This window comes from Olea europaea, unplaced genomic scaffold (genome assembly GCF_002742605.1).
Source record: "Olea europaea var. sylvestris unplaced genomic scaffold, O_europaea_v1 scaffold699, whole genome shotgun sequence".
Taxonomy (NCBI): Eukaryota; Viridiplantae; Streptophyta; class Magnoliopsida; order Lamiales; family Oleaceae; genus Olea; species Olea europaea.
The window spans coordinates 173,602-191,675 of NW_019265383.1; the positions used below are offsets into that span (position 1 = coordinate 173,602).

The following is an 18,074-nucleotide window of genomic DNA, read 5'->3' on the forward strand; positions in this document are numbered from 1 at the left end:
TCAGCAATTCCATTAGATTGTGGTGAATATGGTGCCGTTGTTTGATGAATTATTCCAGATTCTGCACAAAATTCTTCAAACGGTGCAACATATTCTCCACCTCTATCACTACGAATCATTTTAATTCGTTTTCCAAGTTGATTTTCAACTTCATTTTTGTAGTGTTTAAACACTTCCAAAGCTTCATCTTTGCTTTTCAACAAGTACACATAACAGTACCTTGTACAATCATCTATGAATGTGATGAAGTACTTTTTACCACCCCTTGTTTGAACGAACTTCAAATCACACACATCCGTGTGAATTAGTTCTAATGGTGTGGTGTTTCGTTCAACCGAATGAAATGGTGTTTTGGCCGCTTTTGCCTCTACACATGTTTCGCATTTTCCATTATTAAAATGCATATTCGGAAGTAAACTTAAATTCATTAACTTTCGTATTGAATTAAAGTTTGCATGTCCTAATCTATGATGCTATAGATTACATGACTCAAGAATATAAACTGAAGATGACGTTTTATTGATTGTAGCATTTGGCACAACAGTTAGGACATTCATTTTGAATAGTCCATCTTTTACATAGCCTTTGCCTACATACATATCATTTTTGGTAAGTACAAACTTATCCGATACAAAGACTAATTTAAAGCCATTCTTGCTTAACAAAGAACCCGACACAAGGTTCTTGCGAATATCCGGTACGTGAAGGACATTATTGAGGCTAAGTTCTTTTCCTGACGTCATCTTCAAGATGACTTTGCCTTGTCCTTCCACTTTGGATGTTGAGGAGTTCCCCATAAACAATTTTTCTCCCTCAGTTGGAGTGTATGATGTGAACATTCCTCTATCGGCACAAATGTGACGGGTTGCACCCGTATCAACCCACCATTCCATGGGATTTCCAACAAGGTTGCATTCAGAAACAACTGTCGATAAATTCATATCGGACATGCCATTTGATATGGCATCAGATTCGACAATGTTGGCTTGGGATTGCTTCTTAGGTTTGCGACAATCAACCGAGCGATGTCCAGCCTTTCCACAATTGTAGCAATTGCCCTTGAACTTCTTTGCATTTTTCTTTGTAAATTCAACGAAATGCTTTCTCTTCTTTCCTTTGTTGTTGCTAGATTCTACCACATTTGCCTTTGCTTGTGGTATGCTATTCCCAACTCGTTTTTCCGAACTTCGGTTGTCTTCTTCAATCCTCAATCGGACCACAAGTTCTTCAATGTTCATCTCCTTGCGCTTGTGCTTGAGATAGTTTTTGAAATCCCTCCACATGGGTGGAAGTTTCTCGATAATTGCAGCCACTTGAAATGATTCGCTCACGGACATATTTTCCGCATGAATGTCATGGAGTATGACTTGCAATTCTTGCACTTGACTGATGACGGTCTTCGAATCTACCATTTTGTAGTCCAAGAATTTTCCCACAATGAACTTCTTGGTTCCAGCATCTTTGGTCTTGTACTTCTTTTCTAAGGACTCCCATAGTTCCTTTGCAGATTTCTTGTAGTAATATACACCGTATAAGGCGTTGTCCAAGCCATTAAGAATGTAATTCTTGCATAAGAAGTCCGAATGTTTCCATGCATCCAAAGCAATCAAAGATGCCCTATTGTTTTCCCCTTCTTGTATGGCGGGAGGATCTTCATTCAAGAATTTCACCAAGTTGAGGGTTGTGAGATAAAACAACATTTTCTGTTGCCACCTTTTGAAATCAACCCCAACAAATTTATCCGGCTTTTCCCCATGTGAAACGGAGTTTGAATGTACGATAGTAGGGGCACCCACAATCGGAGGAATCACATTAGTAGTAGTTGTATTCACAACGGGAGGAATCACACCGGTAGGGACACTTCCTTCAGAAGTTCCCATGTTCGAAGTTTCATTCGAAGTAGTATCGGTATTAAGAACCATATTCATTTCTGTTTACGTAAAACAGAAAATTAACCAAAATTAGAAGTGAAGAAGAAGTTAAACTTAACAAGTTTAACCAAACAAGAATGTCACTTTCACAAAATTTATAGAAGTTCGACTTAAGATTGTTGGAAGAATTTTGTGAATAGTGATGCCAAAATAAGTATAATGATGGTTTGTAAATCCGTGCCGAAAATTGGACAGAGTACAAACAAGAAGAAGAAGAAATTAGGGACAAAGCCGAGGCAAGAGTTGGACTCTTTGTCCTTAAGTCGAATTTGCCCCGCAACGGTGCCTACGGATTTCGACAATCGACTCCCAAGATACAACGGCTACACTTGTGTTTGTAGCACTCCAAAACACAAGTACAACGAACCAAATTTAGGCTTATATACTCCAAGGATGAAAAGAAGGAAAATCAAAATAAATGAAATGATTTTGATTTTGGATAGAAAAGAGGATGAGAGATGTTTTGCATATCAAATTGTGAGGAATAGGACACCCAAAGGGTCCTATTTATAGACCATGAAAGGGTGTGGACGAAATGGTTGAGGCCAAACCATGCACCCTTTTCAAACAATGCACCTTTATGAAAAGGTGTCTATTCACTAATGGCCTTTATGAAAAGGTGTCTATTCACTAATGGTTGAGGCCAAACCATGCACCCTTTCTAAACAATGCACCTTTATGAAAAGGTGCCTATTCACTGATTTTCATCCTTTTTCGTAATTTCTCATTCATCCGATATTGGTTTTCGAAATGCCAAATATACCAAACAATTTTACCTAAACGGATTAAGTTGAGCTTTTGAGTATTTGGCCAAAATCGATACGAAATCACTTTAATCGATTTTCAATTCTCGATTTATTTAACCAATATCCAACACTTTGTGTGGTAAATGGTTATTTTTTGATTTGGCAATATGCCGATAATCTGTCACATTGTCGACCTAAACAGCTGGTAATCCATTGCCGGAGATATTGATATGTTTCCGAAATTTTTCTCATCATCTCCGTCAAAGAACACGACAGGGACCTCCGCGGTCATATTATTCTCCAAGGTATCTCCATGGTTCCTCTCCGGTGAGTTTCTTGACAATTTCGAATCCGATCTTTCCAAAACCACTAGACAGGTGATGTCCTTCTAACTACAAAGTAATCTGAAATCGATTTTATCATCGACCAGCTTCAACTCTGTACCCGTCGCCAGAGTATACGGGTTCTTCATTTTGTAAATGGATATTTCTTGATTTGGCAATATGCCGATCATCTCTCTCACGATCAACATGAAGACATTGTAATCCATTGCCGCGGATATTGATATGTTTCCGTAATTCTTCTTCTCTTCGATTAAGAACACGACTGGGACCGCCGACTCCTCGGCCATATTTCCTGCCAGAACTTCACAAATGACGACAGATTCCAGGCAAGTGATATCACCTTCTACAGAATTTTCTTGTAAAGATATAGAGTTGTGGGTTTAGAAGAGATGGGGGTTGTCATATAGAGAAAAATATTACACGGGGTGGGTTTCAGCGGGAGAGGTTAAGTGTGAAAATTACCATTTGTGCAGTTACTACACGTGGCATGTAGAAAGTGGATAATTATATAATTTATTTATTCTTGTCAGGGGATAATTATAAAAATTAAAATAGATAATGACTAATGAGTAAAAAAAATTCTTTTTTCAATTTTTTTTTTTTAATAACTTTCTATTATATAATTACCATTTATGTTTTACTTCTCTTTTCTTTCTTTCTTTATTTTTTTATTTATCGAAATTAGATGTTTACCTAATAATAATAATTAGACAAAATGCAGTTAAAGAATTTCAACCTTTAAAACAAAATAATTGAGCCTTTTCCTTTTGAATCTTGAGATACATCATCCGTTCTACCATTAACAAGTCAAATATGGGGGATTAGAAAGCATGACTGTCGAATACGGTACCGTTTCATCACGCCGGATATCTACCAAGTTCTCTTGCGCCGGGGCACCAGTTGGGTAAAGGGAAAAACCTCGTTCTTCACCAAGAAATTAAGAACCACAACTCGATGGATCCTCTCCGTGAGTTTCTTGTCATTTTTGACCTATCCGAAACTACTAGGAGAATAATGTTCTTCTGCTACAAAGAAACCTGAAGTCGATATTCTCATGGATAGGGTTCATATCTGGACTCTTAGCTTAGCTGGGGAATACAGGTTCTTACATAGTAAATGGATATTTGATTTGGTAATTTTCTAATTGTCTTGCTTAATTTAGAAAAAATAGTAAAAAAATAAGGAAAAAATCATATGTACCGAAGGGGGTTACCGAAGGGGGTACTTTTAAGTTTGGCTTTGTCAAACCAACCATTTTCCATTTTAACCAAAAAAATCTAACATTCACCACAATGGCTATTTCTTGTGTAAAAGACAAAAACGCCCTTAAATGAGTTATATAATTACAAAAATAGAAATATGGTAAAAAGACAAAAATATCCTTAAATTACAAATAAAAATCCAAACACTTCTCAATTGAAATTTGAAAACGAAGTCAGTCTTTTCATCAGTTTACTCTAACACGATAAAAACTATTTCATTTTTCATCCACTTCAACCTCAAAATTTCATAAACTTATTAGTTATCAACCTCAACAGAAAAATTTAGTTAAATTTCAGCACTTCAATTCGGTAAGTATCTTTTCCTAGTATTTAATTTTATTTTTATTGAAGTCGTATATTTTTTTTAAATGGTAGAAAAAATAATATTAGAGCCAAAGTTCAGGCCAGCACCGATCTGACGCCGGAACTCGTTCGATAACGGACGAACGGACCGTCCGGAGTGAACGGACGGTCCGTAATGGTCCGGGGAGATCGTAACGGACAGTCCCGACCGTCAGTTGCGGACGGTTCGAAAAGACCGGACCGTCCGTTTGCAGACTCCCCCGCCCCTCGATTCTGATAATTTTATTTCTGATAATTTTTTTCGATATTTTTAATTCATAATGCAGATATGGCAAAAGCATGTGTTCTAATCTGTTATTTCAGCGAATTTCAAAGGAAAGAAAATGGTCAATGGGAATGGAAATGGACGAGTGAAGGAGAAGGGGTTGCTGCTATTTCGATAACAAAAAATACTTTGTTTACAGACATGTCCAGTGAAATACAAAACATGCTTAACGTCGATTCCTCTCAGTACGATATGGAATTGGGATTTTTATTTCAAAAGCATTCAACAATTTCGATTCCACCTTTGAAAGTTACTTCTGAAGCGCAAATAAAGAATCTAATTCAATTGAACCAAGGTCGAAAGACGACTCCTATTTGCGTAAATTTGTTGAAAAAAATGTCATCGAGGGTGAACACGAAGTTTTTGATGGAGAGGATCGTAATGAGAATGATCTTTGGGATACTGTTGAGATTGCTCGGGAGGATGATGTGGTTATTCCTGGGGCAGTTGCTACTCACCATGATGTCACCGTTACACGAAGGATTTACGAGGAAGTTCAAGACAACGAGGATGAAAGGCCATTTACAAATCAGGATTTAATTGCTTTATCCAGACAGAGACATGAGTCTGGTGGGAGCTCACATGCTGGGCCGAGTACACGGTCTTCTAATTGTTCGCGTGTAGTTCCTGATGATGAAAATTTACATGTTGATCAATTATTTGACACGAAAAGAGATTTGCAAGAAACCGTGCACCGAATTGCAATTGAACATAATTTTGAGTTTAAGGTAAAAAAATCAAACAAGTCTACATACACAATTATTTGTGTGGACAACAATTGCAGTTGGCGTTTGAGTGCGACAAAGATGGACACAAATGAGTTCTTTGTTATGCGTAAGTATGCGCGGGAACATACTTGTGAAGTGGGATTTCTTCAAAATGATTACAAGCAAGCTCGATCATAGTTTATTGGTCGACAGATAATGCACAAGTTTCAGGATCCACGGACGATTTACAGACCTACAGATATCATCAACGACATCCGTCAAGAGTATGGGGTGGTTATGAGTTACCAGAAGGCCTGGAAGGCTAAAGAATGTGCATTGGAAGATTTAATGGGTTCGACAGAGGAGAGTTATGCCAAATTGGCCAGGTATTGCCACAACATGGTGAGAACTAATTCTGACTCGACGTTTTTTAATTGAAACCGATGGGCAGAATCGCTTCAAGTATTTTTTTATGGCTCTTGGACAATGCATTAGAGGTTTTCAAAATGCGATGCGATCTCTAATTCTAGTTGATGGTACAATCCTAAAAGCTAGATATGAAGGAAAGTTGATTATTGCTACTTGTCAAGATGCCAATATCCAAATTTACCCTCTTACATTTGACATTGTCGATGGAGAGAATGATCTAGCAATGCGTTGGTTCTTCACGAAGTTGAGAAAAGTAATTGGGAACATCGAGAACCTTGCATTTGTGACTAACCGGGGGCAATCAATAATAAATGGTATAGCCGAAGTTTTTCCAGAAACACATCATGGTTATTGCATATGCCACATTCAGGGCAATCTGAAGACTAGGTACCGGGGCAGTGGCATCGTTGCATTGTTTAGGAGAGTTGCAGAAGCTTACAACTTTGAAGAGTTTACAAAGTTCATGGGTGAAATAGAACATAAATCAGAAAGTGCACGGGAATATCTATCAGATATGGGGGTCGAACATTGGGCAGGATCACATTTTCCAGGACGTCGATACAACATGATGACGTCGAATAATGCAGAGTCGCTCAATGCATTATTCAAGAAGGATCGAGAGTTACCGATTCTCGCAATGATTGAACATATTCGTAGCAAATTGCAACAGTGGTTTTATGACCGACGTGAAGAATCCCAAAATTGCACGAGTGTGCTAGCTCCGGCACAGGAAGATCGACTATTCAAAACTCTGGAAGTGGCAAAAGCTCTATTTGTGGAACCACTAGATCAATTTCGCTTCTCCGTGAGATGCGGGCGTAATGTTAGATACATTGTAGATTTGAATGACAATACCTGCACGTGTAGAAAATTTCAGTTGGAAAGTTTTCCATGTGCACATGCTGTCGCAGTGGCTATGTATAAAGGATTTTCACCACACAGCTTGTGCAGTCATTATTATATGACTGATTTTTGGATAGCAGCGTATGCCGAAACTATATTTCCTCTACCAAATAAAGCCGAGTGGAAAGTTACAGGAGGTGCAGCGCTACAGGACATACACGTCGATTTTGTACAAGTCAGATCCCACTAAACAATGACTCGATGGATGTGTAGTATCTATATAAATCATCTGTATTCTCTATTTGTCATGTGTTTGTGATTTTCTGAATTTAAATCGGATGTAATCTTTATCACATTGTTTAATTACTCTTTTTAATTTTTATCACATTTGTCATATGTATTTTCTATGTGTCATGTATTTGTTTGTTTTCTTTTAAAACAAATGAGACAACGATATATATTAACTAACAATATGGATAGATTACTATTTCTTTAATTAATTATCTTAATTAGGTAAGTAAAAAAAATATTTCGTTAATCATGTGTTTTATTTATTTCATATTTAATTACTCAATTTCGATTATTTATTTGAATAATAATAATAATAATAATATTTATTCGATTTTTCATTTCACTATTTCTTTAATTAATTATCTTAATTGGTTAAGTAAAAAAAATATTTCGTTAATCATGTGTTTTATTTATTTCATATTTAATTACTCTATTTCGATTATTTATTTGAATAATAATAATAATAATAATATTTATTCGATTTTTCGTTTCACTATTTCTTTAATTAATTATCTTAATTGGTTAGGTAAAAAAAATATTATTCAATTTAATTTATTCTTTAAATATTTGTACAATCCGTCCACGACTTTCCGCACCTCAACTGTAGTTCAATCACCCACTCCATCATGTACTCAGACAGAACATAATCATTCCCCTTACTTAGGAGCTCGTGATGCTCAATATCTACGACACGAACAAACTCAGAGCTCAGGATAACTCGACTAGGACTGTCATAAGATCTCGGGTATCTCCGAGCCCGATCGCGTAACAATTCCATAGCCAAGTCGATATGCTGAAACAAAAAAACACCAACAAAAAAGATAGAGTCATTTAAATAAATGAACCAACAACTTCTATAAATATAATAAACGGAAACTCAAAAAACTTACATCATCAGCGAGCCAAGCTGAGGTCGTCAGTACATTTTCAAACCACTTTTTAGCATTGGGCACAGTCATACAGCCGATGGTATAACTATCTCTGAAAAATGAAAAAACAGTTACGAAAAATACAAAAAAATAGTAGCAAAATCATAAAATACTTACTCGGACTTAAGGGATTTGAACCAATCATCGAACGCCTTCTATCTGACTGGGTCGACGTCGCGAAAAAGATTGGGGAACGCCCCATCCACAAACCCCCTTCTCTTCACCTCGGCCGTGTATACAGAAACGATGTACTGTGACGGCAATCTTGATCTCTTACCGACCATCAGCTCTGGCGCGTCAGTAGCACGCTTTTTACCCTTCGGGACCTCCGTCGCCCCCTCCGACACGAATACTACCTCTTCATCCATCATCTCTGGCGTCCTCCGCAACCTGATCATCCCCCTCTACTACCACCTCTGATGTCCCCTCCGCTACCTCCTCGGCCACCCCTGTCCCTCCCTCCACCCCCTCTATCTCGGCCTCCTCTGAGACCTCCACCTCGGGCATCCCAGCCTCCTCCGGCACCTCCGGCCCGACCTCCACCCCGGGCATCCCCGCCTCCTCCGCCTCCTCCGACTCCTCCTGCCCGAACTCCACCCCCTCCCTCTCGGCCTCTGGCACCGAACCAAAAAACTCATCGATTCCTGCTATCGTTGCCCACCAATCTCGAGGAACACCAGTCTCCCCGACATTCCCTCCGACGCCTGCTACATCGCCTCGAAGTGCTGCAATCTCAGTAAGAAGGTTTCCTATATCTCGTCGCAGCACTCCAATCTCATCTCGCAAAGCTACTACATCTGTTGTAAAATCTCGTCGCAGCACCCCTATCTCCTCTCGTACTGCGACGATCTCTGTCGTAAAATCCCATCGCAACACCCCTATCTCCCTCGTAGTGCGACTACCTCTGTTATAAAATCACGTCGCATCGTTCCCAGCTCCTCTCTAATAATACCAGTCATGCGTTTAAAGAAACCATCTGAATGACGGGTCTGATTGGGTGTAGGCGATCCACGTGGGAGGTGGGTGGGTACGGGAGACGGAGATATCCTCGGAGAATGAGATAATGGCGGTAGAGGTGATCTCATCAGTGGAGGCAACGGAGATCTCATCGGTGGAGGCGAAGGAGATCTCCTAAGTGGAAGTTCCGGATGGCGCTCCTACACAGAGAAGACGATTAATATTAATAATCCACACATGAATTTATAAGTCAAAATAAATAATGATCTTAAATAAACGTACTATATTTCTATCGGGAACGAACTCAAATACTGGATCATCTTCAGTAGGTGGAACAAGTAATTCACGTACATATATTGCATTCTCCTCTTCCATCGAAACAACCGACTCAGCATGAACTTCAAGCTGACATATCATATTTCAACGTGTTAACGAGCATGTATTGAGCCGAGTAAATGTATGTACAATATAAACTGCCAATATATAATACTCACCTGAGGATCGTCGAGGATAACTGTCAAATATTTAGCCGATGGCTTTTCATGTGCTCGCCAATGAAGCATTCGTGGGCAGCTGGTCTCCCTTCTGATCGCTCATTTGCTACCCAAAGCAGGGATAGCCTCATATGCCCACAACTGCAACAATTACAAAATAAAACTTTACATATACATTTAATAAAAAAGTTTAACACGCATTACGTTACACTGAATATTTACCTGGAAAGCCATGCAAAAGCCATATACATCATATTTGCGATCGCCCCTCTCCGATTTCGGCATAGTATGTACCCTTCTGAATACATGGAGAGTATCGGTGTAACATCTCCGACCCCATGGAAAGCTGTTGAAAGCATCGATATCATCAACAACATCCAATGAAAAAAGATCAATCGACGTCCTACGATGTCGACGCCTCAATATACTCTCCAGTATATACACCAATCCTAACTTCAACTTGTCTAACATGTGATCGCATCTCCTAAATGCGTCCTCTAACTGTGGTGGTGTAACTGGCCCTTTACCTCCAAAATATAAATCCAATAACCTTTTATTTCGTATAATACAGACTCTAACTTCTTCTTCCCCGGTACATCTCAAGCTTGTAATTAGGGCAAATTCAAGGATCGAGAATCTCGATACCTTCCCGTCCCCCATAGCAAAATATAGCTGATCGCCATCGACTGGTTTAAGCAGCCGGAGTAATAAAGAATCAATAATCTGTCCAGAGAACTGCACGTCCTTCAATGGATAAAATGACCATAAAAACGATCGATGGAGTAAGTCAATATGCTCCTCGTCCAGCCCCTCAAGCACTGTCGCATAGCTGGAAAAGTTACAATACGTCGTAACTTTTCCCAAATGAGCCCTCAGATCGTTGTCCATATGATATTCCATCCTACAAAATTAATACATGTTAAAACCATATAAAAGAAATTATAAATAAAATATCGTACCTTCAAATTTAACCAATCAAATTTCATATTAATAAACCAATAAATAAATTTATCCAATCACATATTAAAACAGTTAAACAAAAAAACTTCCACATATTTGACTATTTAATATTTATTTAAAAATTATATTTCGTTAATTATCTGACTATATATATTTAATTTATTCTTTAAATATTTCGTTAATTATGTATATTATTTATTTCATTTTTAATTACTCTATTTCGCTTATTTATTTGAATAATCTTTATTCAATTTTTCCTTTTACTATTTCTTTAATTCATTATCTTAGTTCGTTAAGTAAAAAAATTATTGTTTTTTTAATTTATTCTTTAAATATTTCGTTAATTATGTATATTATTTATTTCGATTATTTATTTGAATAAAAATAATAATATTTATTCGATTTTTCGTTTTACTATTTCTTTAATAAATTATCTTAATTGGTTAGGTAAAAAAATACTATTCAATTTAATTTATTCTTTAAATATTCCGTTAATCATGTGTTTTATCTATTTCATATTTAATTACTCTATTTCGATTATTTATTTGAATAATATTTATTCGATTTTTCCTTTTACTATTTCTTTAATTAATTATCTTAGTTCGTTAAGTAAAAAAATATTATTTTTTTAATTTATTCTTTAAATATTTCGTTAATTATGTATATTATTTATTTCGATTATTTATTTGAATAAAAATAATAATATTTATTCGATTTTTCGTTTCACTATTTCTTTAATTAATTATCTTAATTGGTTAGGTAAAAAAAATATTATTCAATTTAATTTATTCTTTAAATATTTCGTTAATCATGTGTTTTATTTATTTCATATTTAATTACTCTATTTCGATTATTTATTTGAATAATATTTATTCGATTTTTCGTTTTACTATTTCTTTAATTCATTATCTTAATTCGTTAAGTAAAAAAAATATTGTTTTTTAATTTATTTTTTAAATATTTCGTTAATTATGTATATTATTTATTTCATATTTAATTACTCTATTTCGATTATTTATTTGAATAAAAATAATAATATTTATTCGATTTTTCGTTTTACTATTTCTTTAATTAATTATCTTAATTGGTAAAGTACAAAAAATATTGTTTTTTAATTTATTCTTTAAATATTCCGTTAATCATGTGTTTTATCTATTTCATATTTAATTACTCTATTTCGATTATTTATTTGAATAATATTTATTCGATTTTTCCTTTTACTATTTCTTTAATTCATTATCTTAGTTCGTTAAGTAAAAAAAATATTGTTTTTTTTTAATTTATTCTTTAAATATTTCGTCAATTATGTATATTATTTATTTCGATTATTTATTTGAATAAAAATAATAATATTTATTCGATTTTTCGTTTCACTATTTCTTTAATTAATTATCTTAATTGGTTAGGTAAAAAAAATATTACTCAATTTAATTTATTCTTTAAATATTTCGTTAATCATGTATTTTATTTATTTCATATTTAATTACTCTATTTCGATTATTTATTTGAATAATATTTATTCGATTTTTCGTTTCACTATTTCTTTAATTCAATATCTTAATTGGTTAGGTAAAAAAAATATTACTCAATTTAATTTATTCTTTAAATATTTCGATAATTATGTGTTTTATTTATTTCATATTTAATTGATCTATTTAGATTATTTATTTGAATAAAAATAATAATATTTATTCGATTTTTCGTTTTACTATTTCTTTAATTAATTATCTTAATTTGTGAAGTACACAAAATATTATTCAATTTAATTTATTCTTTAAATATTTCATTAATTATATATATTATTTATTTCATATTTAATTACTCCATTTTGATTATTTATTTGAATAATATTTATTCGATTTTTCGTTTTACTATTTCTTTAATTAATTATCTTAATTGGTGAAGTAAAAAATATTATTCAATTTAATTTATTCTTTAAATATTTCATTAATTATGTATATTATTTATTTCATATTTAATTACTCTATTTCGATTATTTATTTGAAAAATATTTATTCGATTTTTCCTTTTACTATTTCTTTAATTCATTATCTTAATTGGTGAAGTACAAAAAATATTATTCAATTTAATTTATTTTTTAAATATTTCGTTAATTATGTATATTATTTATTTCATATTTAATTACTCTATTTCGATTATTTATTTGAATAATATTTATTCGATTTTTCATTTTACTATTTCTTTAATTCATTATCTTAGTTCGTTAAGTAAAAAAAATATTATTTTTTTAATTTATTCTTTAAATATTTTGTTAATTATGTATATTATTTATTTCGATTATTTATTTGAATAAAAATGATAATATTTATTCGATTTTTCGTTTTACTATTTCTTTAATTAATTATCTTAATTGATTAGGTAAAAAAAATATTATTCAATTTAATTTATTTTTTAAATATTTCGTTAATCATGTGTTTTATTTATTTCATATTTAATTACTCTATTTCGATTATTTATTTGAATAATATTTATTCGATTTTTCCTTTTACTATTTCTTTATTCATTATATTAATTCGTTGAGTAAAAAAAATATTATTTTTTTAATTTATTTTTTAAATATTTCGTTAATTATGTATATTATTTATTTCATATTTAATTACTCTATTTCAATTATTTATTTGAAACGTATATTTAAGTAAAAAAGAAAAAAAATTAAAACTCAATTTAATTTATCTTTAAATATTTCGTTAATTCTCTTAATATATTATTTATTTTATATTTCATTTTATTTCTTAACACAAAAATAAAACAATAATTCTGAAAAAAAAAATTATTTTTGACAAAAATTGGGGTCTAGACCCGGACCAAAATCCGGGTCCGGTGTGGTCCGGACCGGACCATATGGTCCTGGTCCGTAGCGGACCATCACCATGGTCCGTTACGGACCATCTGGTTTGGTCCGTAACGGACCAGACCGACGGAGCTCGCCGGAAACTCCATTTTCGACGAGTTCCGTCCTTTTTTTTCACTTTTTTTCAACATTTTAACCTCAAATTCGATATTTTCTTACATTTTAACCATTAAAACATGAATTTAACCCATATTCATATCCTAAACATTCAAACTTTCACAAATTCATAGTTATTTATAGAAAAAATGTCTAACCTTCCAGAAAATGACGGTCTCCGGCGAATCGAGGTGACTCTGGTCTTGGTCGAAGTTGGTGAGGTCCGGGCAGTCCGTAGGCGACGTCGACCGGTCGGTAGCAGATTTTTCCTTTTTTTCTCTTCTTTTTTCCCTCTATTTTCTCTTCTCTTCTTTCCTAAATGAGGGTATTTTCGACCCTACACATTTTGTTTCATTTTCCCTTCTTTTTTTTTTTAACAAATAACTTGGTCAAAGGCTATTACGGAAAACACACCGGGTGGGGGCAACCATTGCCCACCATTTCCTCGTTACCGAAGCGTGTCCCCCCTCACAAACACGCGACCCTGCGTGTATTTAATAATGCCAAGCCATGGTCCCCACCTTGATGATGTGAGTGGGGTGTAAAGAATTGTATAAATGATTATGTAAGTGTAGCACAATCCAAAAAATAATTTGATTAAACCAGCACTTTAGATGGAAAATAACCACGTAGAGTGATTTGTATTTGTGAAGGTGGTGTTTGCCTATGGTGGCGTTGACAGGAGTGAGTGGAAAGATGATTTTTAAAAAAAAATAAAAAAAAATTATATGTTAAAGAGTATTTAATTGTTTCTTCTGAAAAGTTATGAAATTCCATTTGCAAATTTTCCTTATTTACGTTGCTTCGTTATTTTCTTTTATATTTATTCATTTAAAGAGACGATCAAACCCATTATCTAATGGTCAAAATAGAAGATATGATGAGTTTTGCTGCATGAATGAAATATTAGGAATGAATTATGCTAAAAGAGAGGTTGAGAGGATATTTGTAATTACATATCATCTAGAAAAAATACATATATATATATTTTCCATCTTTTGTGGAAAATAAAAACCACGTCTATTCAAGGAAAATATTTTCTTTAAAAACAAGAAAATTTAGGTATATTTTCAAAAGTTGAAAAATATTTTTCATGGAAAAAAATAGCAATCAAACACTACAAGTAAAAATTTGAGTAGAAAACTGATATTTTTCATGAAAAATAAATGTAATCAAACACACCCTATATTTTTTTTATAAATCTTTATAATTTTCCTTTGAGTTTCATTTTGAACCCAGATCAATATTTTAATAAGATTTTATTCTTATCATTTTAAGTCAGACATTGATGTCTAAATATGTACTTACAAATTACGGATCGATAAAATTATAATATAAGTGTGTGTGTCCAATTATGAGATCTATTGAAACATCTGTAAATATTATGCCCTAAATCTAATCAACTTTAGACATAAATACTTTTAATATATAATTAATACGATTTAATGACAGATCTATTATTTAATTAAATGTCTATTAAATTAAAAATAGAGTCCGTAAATTTAAATTTTCGTAATTTGTTAATTATAAGGAATTGTGATTGTGATATACAAATTACATATGATTGAATTCTAAATCGTTTGTGGTCGTAAGTAATAGCGAGATATGGATATCGTGATTACGGATAGATCATCACGTGTGACATTTCTTACTTGTGAAGTGAGTAGCTGATCTCACAAGTTAAAGTATAGTGATACTTGAATGAACACGTGGATATTTTGTTATAGAACAAAATATTGGAGACCCGCTTAGAGATTCCACATGGATAACTATTTGAGTGTCAGTGATTAATCTCTAACGTTCGATAGTGGGATTGGTCCTTTGACTTAAGGTCGTCATAGTACCTTATATGATGACAATTATGCTTTAACGGTGTTGGATGTTGCTCTACCAAGGGCTGGTAATACGGCATCATTTGGATATGTCAAGAATCGTATGAAGGTTGTGAATGACCAATAGTTGATTCATCACTCTTAGATAATAAGAGATTATGATCCATATTTCATTCGATTAAGTCGATAATGAAATTCTTGGCCAATGTGTACTCATAAGTTGAAAATGAATTTTCGACTTATATTGACTTAATAGTGGAGTAAAAGATATGATCGATAATCGGGATTGACACAATTCCATATCTCGTAATTGATCGGATTATATTGACGAAAGGTTTATAGTTTCACGGAAAACAAACGAGTTTGATTTTTGTCATACCACGTGATATTTTTCGTCACATGTTTGCCCTGACATATTGCTATATGTCAATTTGGGACGACGAGTGTGAATTGGTGATAAATTAAAAGAGTATTTTAATTTATCGATTTTGATTAGATCAAAATAATATTTTACATCGTTAGATATCGTGATCGAAAGCCTGATTGGTCACACACAAAAGGAGAACTGGAAGATTATGATTTGTCAATTAATTAATTTAACAAGTGTTGGATAAATTAATTAATTGAGTTGTTTATTTATAGGCCTGAATTGATTAATTGGATTAATTAATTCACGGACCGAATTTAATTAAATAGGTTAATTAAATGTTGGACTAGGTCAGGCCAAGCCTGTTCGAGTTTATATAAATATGATTAGAGTTTTCAAAATTGTAGAGATTTTTCATTATTCTTGCTAGCACAAGAAAAATTCTAATACTATAATCTTGTTCTTTGTATGGATCACTGTTGGAGGCAGAACAATTGGACAGTCGTGGGAGACAAATCCAAATTGCTGGAACAAAGATAAAGTAAAGGAGTTTGCAGATCATGAAAAGGTATCACTTTTATCACAATTTCTATTTATACACAAAGGCAATTCCTGGTGAAAATCGAAAATTATTTTAATTTTCCGCTGTACATGTTAAGTAGATTCCCAACAACATCGTCTATGTATTGAGACATAATTATTTCGAATATTATTTTGTGTAAATTTTATGAATTTAAAGTTGGTATAGAACTTAAAGATACTACTTTGTTTTCGAATATGAATTAATTTCTTAAGTTAGAAACTCCATTGTATACTTGATAAGTGTATTCTACATGTTTATTCGTGTTTATAAACTCGACTTATATTTTTAAATTTGAGCCTAATTTAGTGTAAATATTGTCATCACAAGTAAAACCTAAATTTGGAGGTATACTTGAAACAAAAATGAAGATTGAGCTTATTTGATTTGATTTTAAGTAATCGAATTGCATTGGATTGATAAGAAGCGATAAGAGAGCAACTAGAGGAAAGCCACCACAAGTTTTGGGTTATGAAAGATTTGGGGATTGATTTTCATACTTTTGAAACTTGAGGAGAACCAAACTTTGATGATTATGGAGGTTTGAGGACTAACATCAGAACTTTTGGAAGTTATGGTACCAATATGAAGTTTTGGACAAAAATGACCAAAATCATACGAAAATTTTGATATAGAGACCAAAATGCAAAATTCTAGAAGTTGCATGGGTGACCGCTATTTACAAACAGCGGTTTGCCCTAGGGTTGGACATGATCCGTTTCGTTTCGGTTCGGTTCGGTTCGATTCGATTCTAACAAGAACTGAATCGAACTCAAAATTTTCGGGTGTTTAGTAAGTGAAACTGTCCGATCCAAATTTAATTATGGAACTGTTCGAGTTCGGTTCCATTCGGTTCAGTTCAGTTTGGTTCGGTTCCATTTGGTTTCTAGATTTCGTATTATAATTAAATTTTTTAATAATTACAAAGTTATATTAATTCAACTAATGATACGTTCAATTTTAACTTTTACAAAATAATGTAGTCTAATCTTATGTGTTTTTTGCGTCTCTCTTTGTTGAGTTTGTCACAAATTTGGTTGTTAAAATCACAGAAAGAGTAAGATATCGAGCTCAAAATAATTAAGAAAGGCGTTGTCGAGCTTCAATTTGATTTCTCTAGAACATTAGAAACGACATTATGGTAGAGTAACATATTTGGATAAAACTTAGGTCAATTTAATTAAGTTGACTTTGAACTAAAAATTAGAAATAGAACAATCATATTTTTGGGTTTGAGCTAAATTAACTAGTTAACAATTTTATTTAGAAAAATAAAATAATTTGGCTTATTTAAAATAAATAAATTAAAAAAATTAGGGAGATTCGGTTCTTATTCGATTCTTCTGTTCTTGATCTAGAATCGAGAACTGAACCAAAACCCGTCGGTTCTCGATTCAGATATCCGTTCGGGTATTTAACTTAAGAAGAATCGCTTGATTTTGTTTGATTCGGGAGTTTTTTCTAGCCTTAGTTCACCCATGGGCACATGAAGGACCCTTTGTCGTGGTCAAACCACATTTTAAAAAATAAATAAATATAGTAAATAAAATAAAAACTGAAAAAATAAATTGCCGCGGCCCAGCTGTGGCCAGTCATGTGTCATTTTTTTAAAAAAAAAATTTGGGGTATTTTGGTCCCTTTTCGAGAGCACGACTTTCATTATAGTTCAAACACTATATAAAGACCTAATTTAGGTCCAAATGGAGGTCATACACGAGAGAGAGAAGAGGGGAAAAAAAAAGATACGATGGAGAACTTGGTGTGAAGAATGTGTACTATAATATCATACCCCCCCCCCCCCCCCCA

At 33.3% G+C, this 18,074-nt stretch overlaps 2 protein-coding genes across 2 annotated transcripts; both read right to left on the reverse strand.

Annotated features, from left to right (window-relative positions):
* Positions 1–7,740: 7,740 nt before the first annotated feature.
* LOC111390619 lies at positions 7,741–8,299 on the reverse strand. Its single transcript, XM_023015682.1, has 2 exons — positions 8,072–8,299; positions 7,741–7,974 (listed from the first exon to the last, which is right to left on the reverse strand). Exons 1-2 carry the CDS (start codon positions 8,138–8,140, stop codon positions 7,741–7,743), a joined length of 303 nt encoding a protein of 100 aa, XP_022871450.1. The 5' UTR covers positions 8,141–8,299.
* Positions 8,300–9,660: 1,361 nt separating this feature from the next.
* On the reverse strand, positions 9,661–13,482 carry LOC111390621. Its single transcript, XM_023015683.1, has 3 exons — positions 13,412–13,482; positions 9,784–10,462; positions 9,661–9,702 (listed from the first exon to the last, which is right to left on the reverse strand). Exons 1-3 carry the CDS (start codon positions 13,480–13,482, stop codon positions 9,661–9,663), a joined length of 792 nt encoding a protein of 263 aa, XP_022871451.1.
* Positions 13,483–18,074: the final 4,592 nt, after the last annotated feature.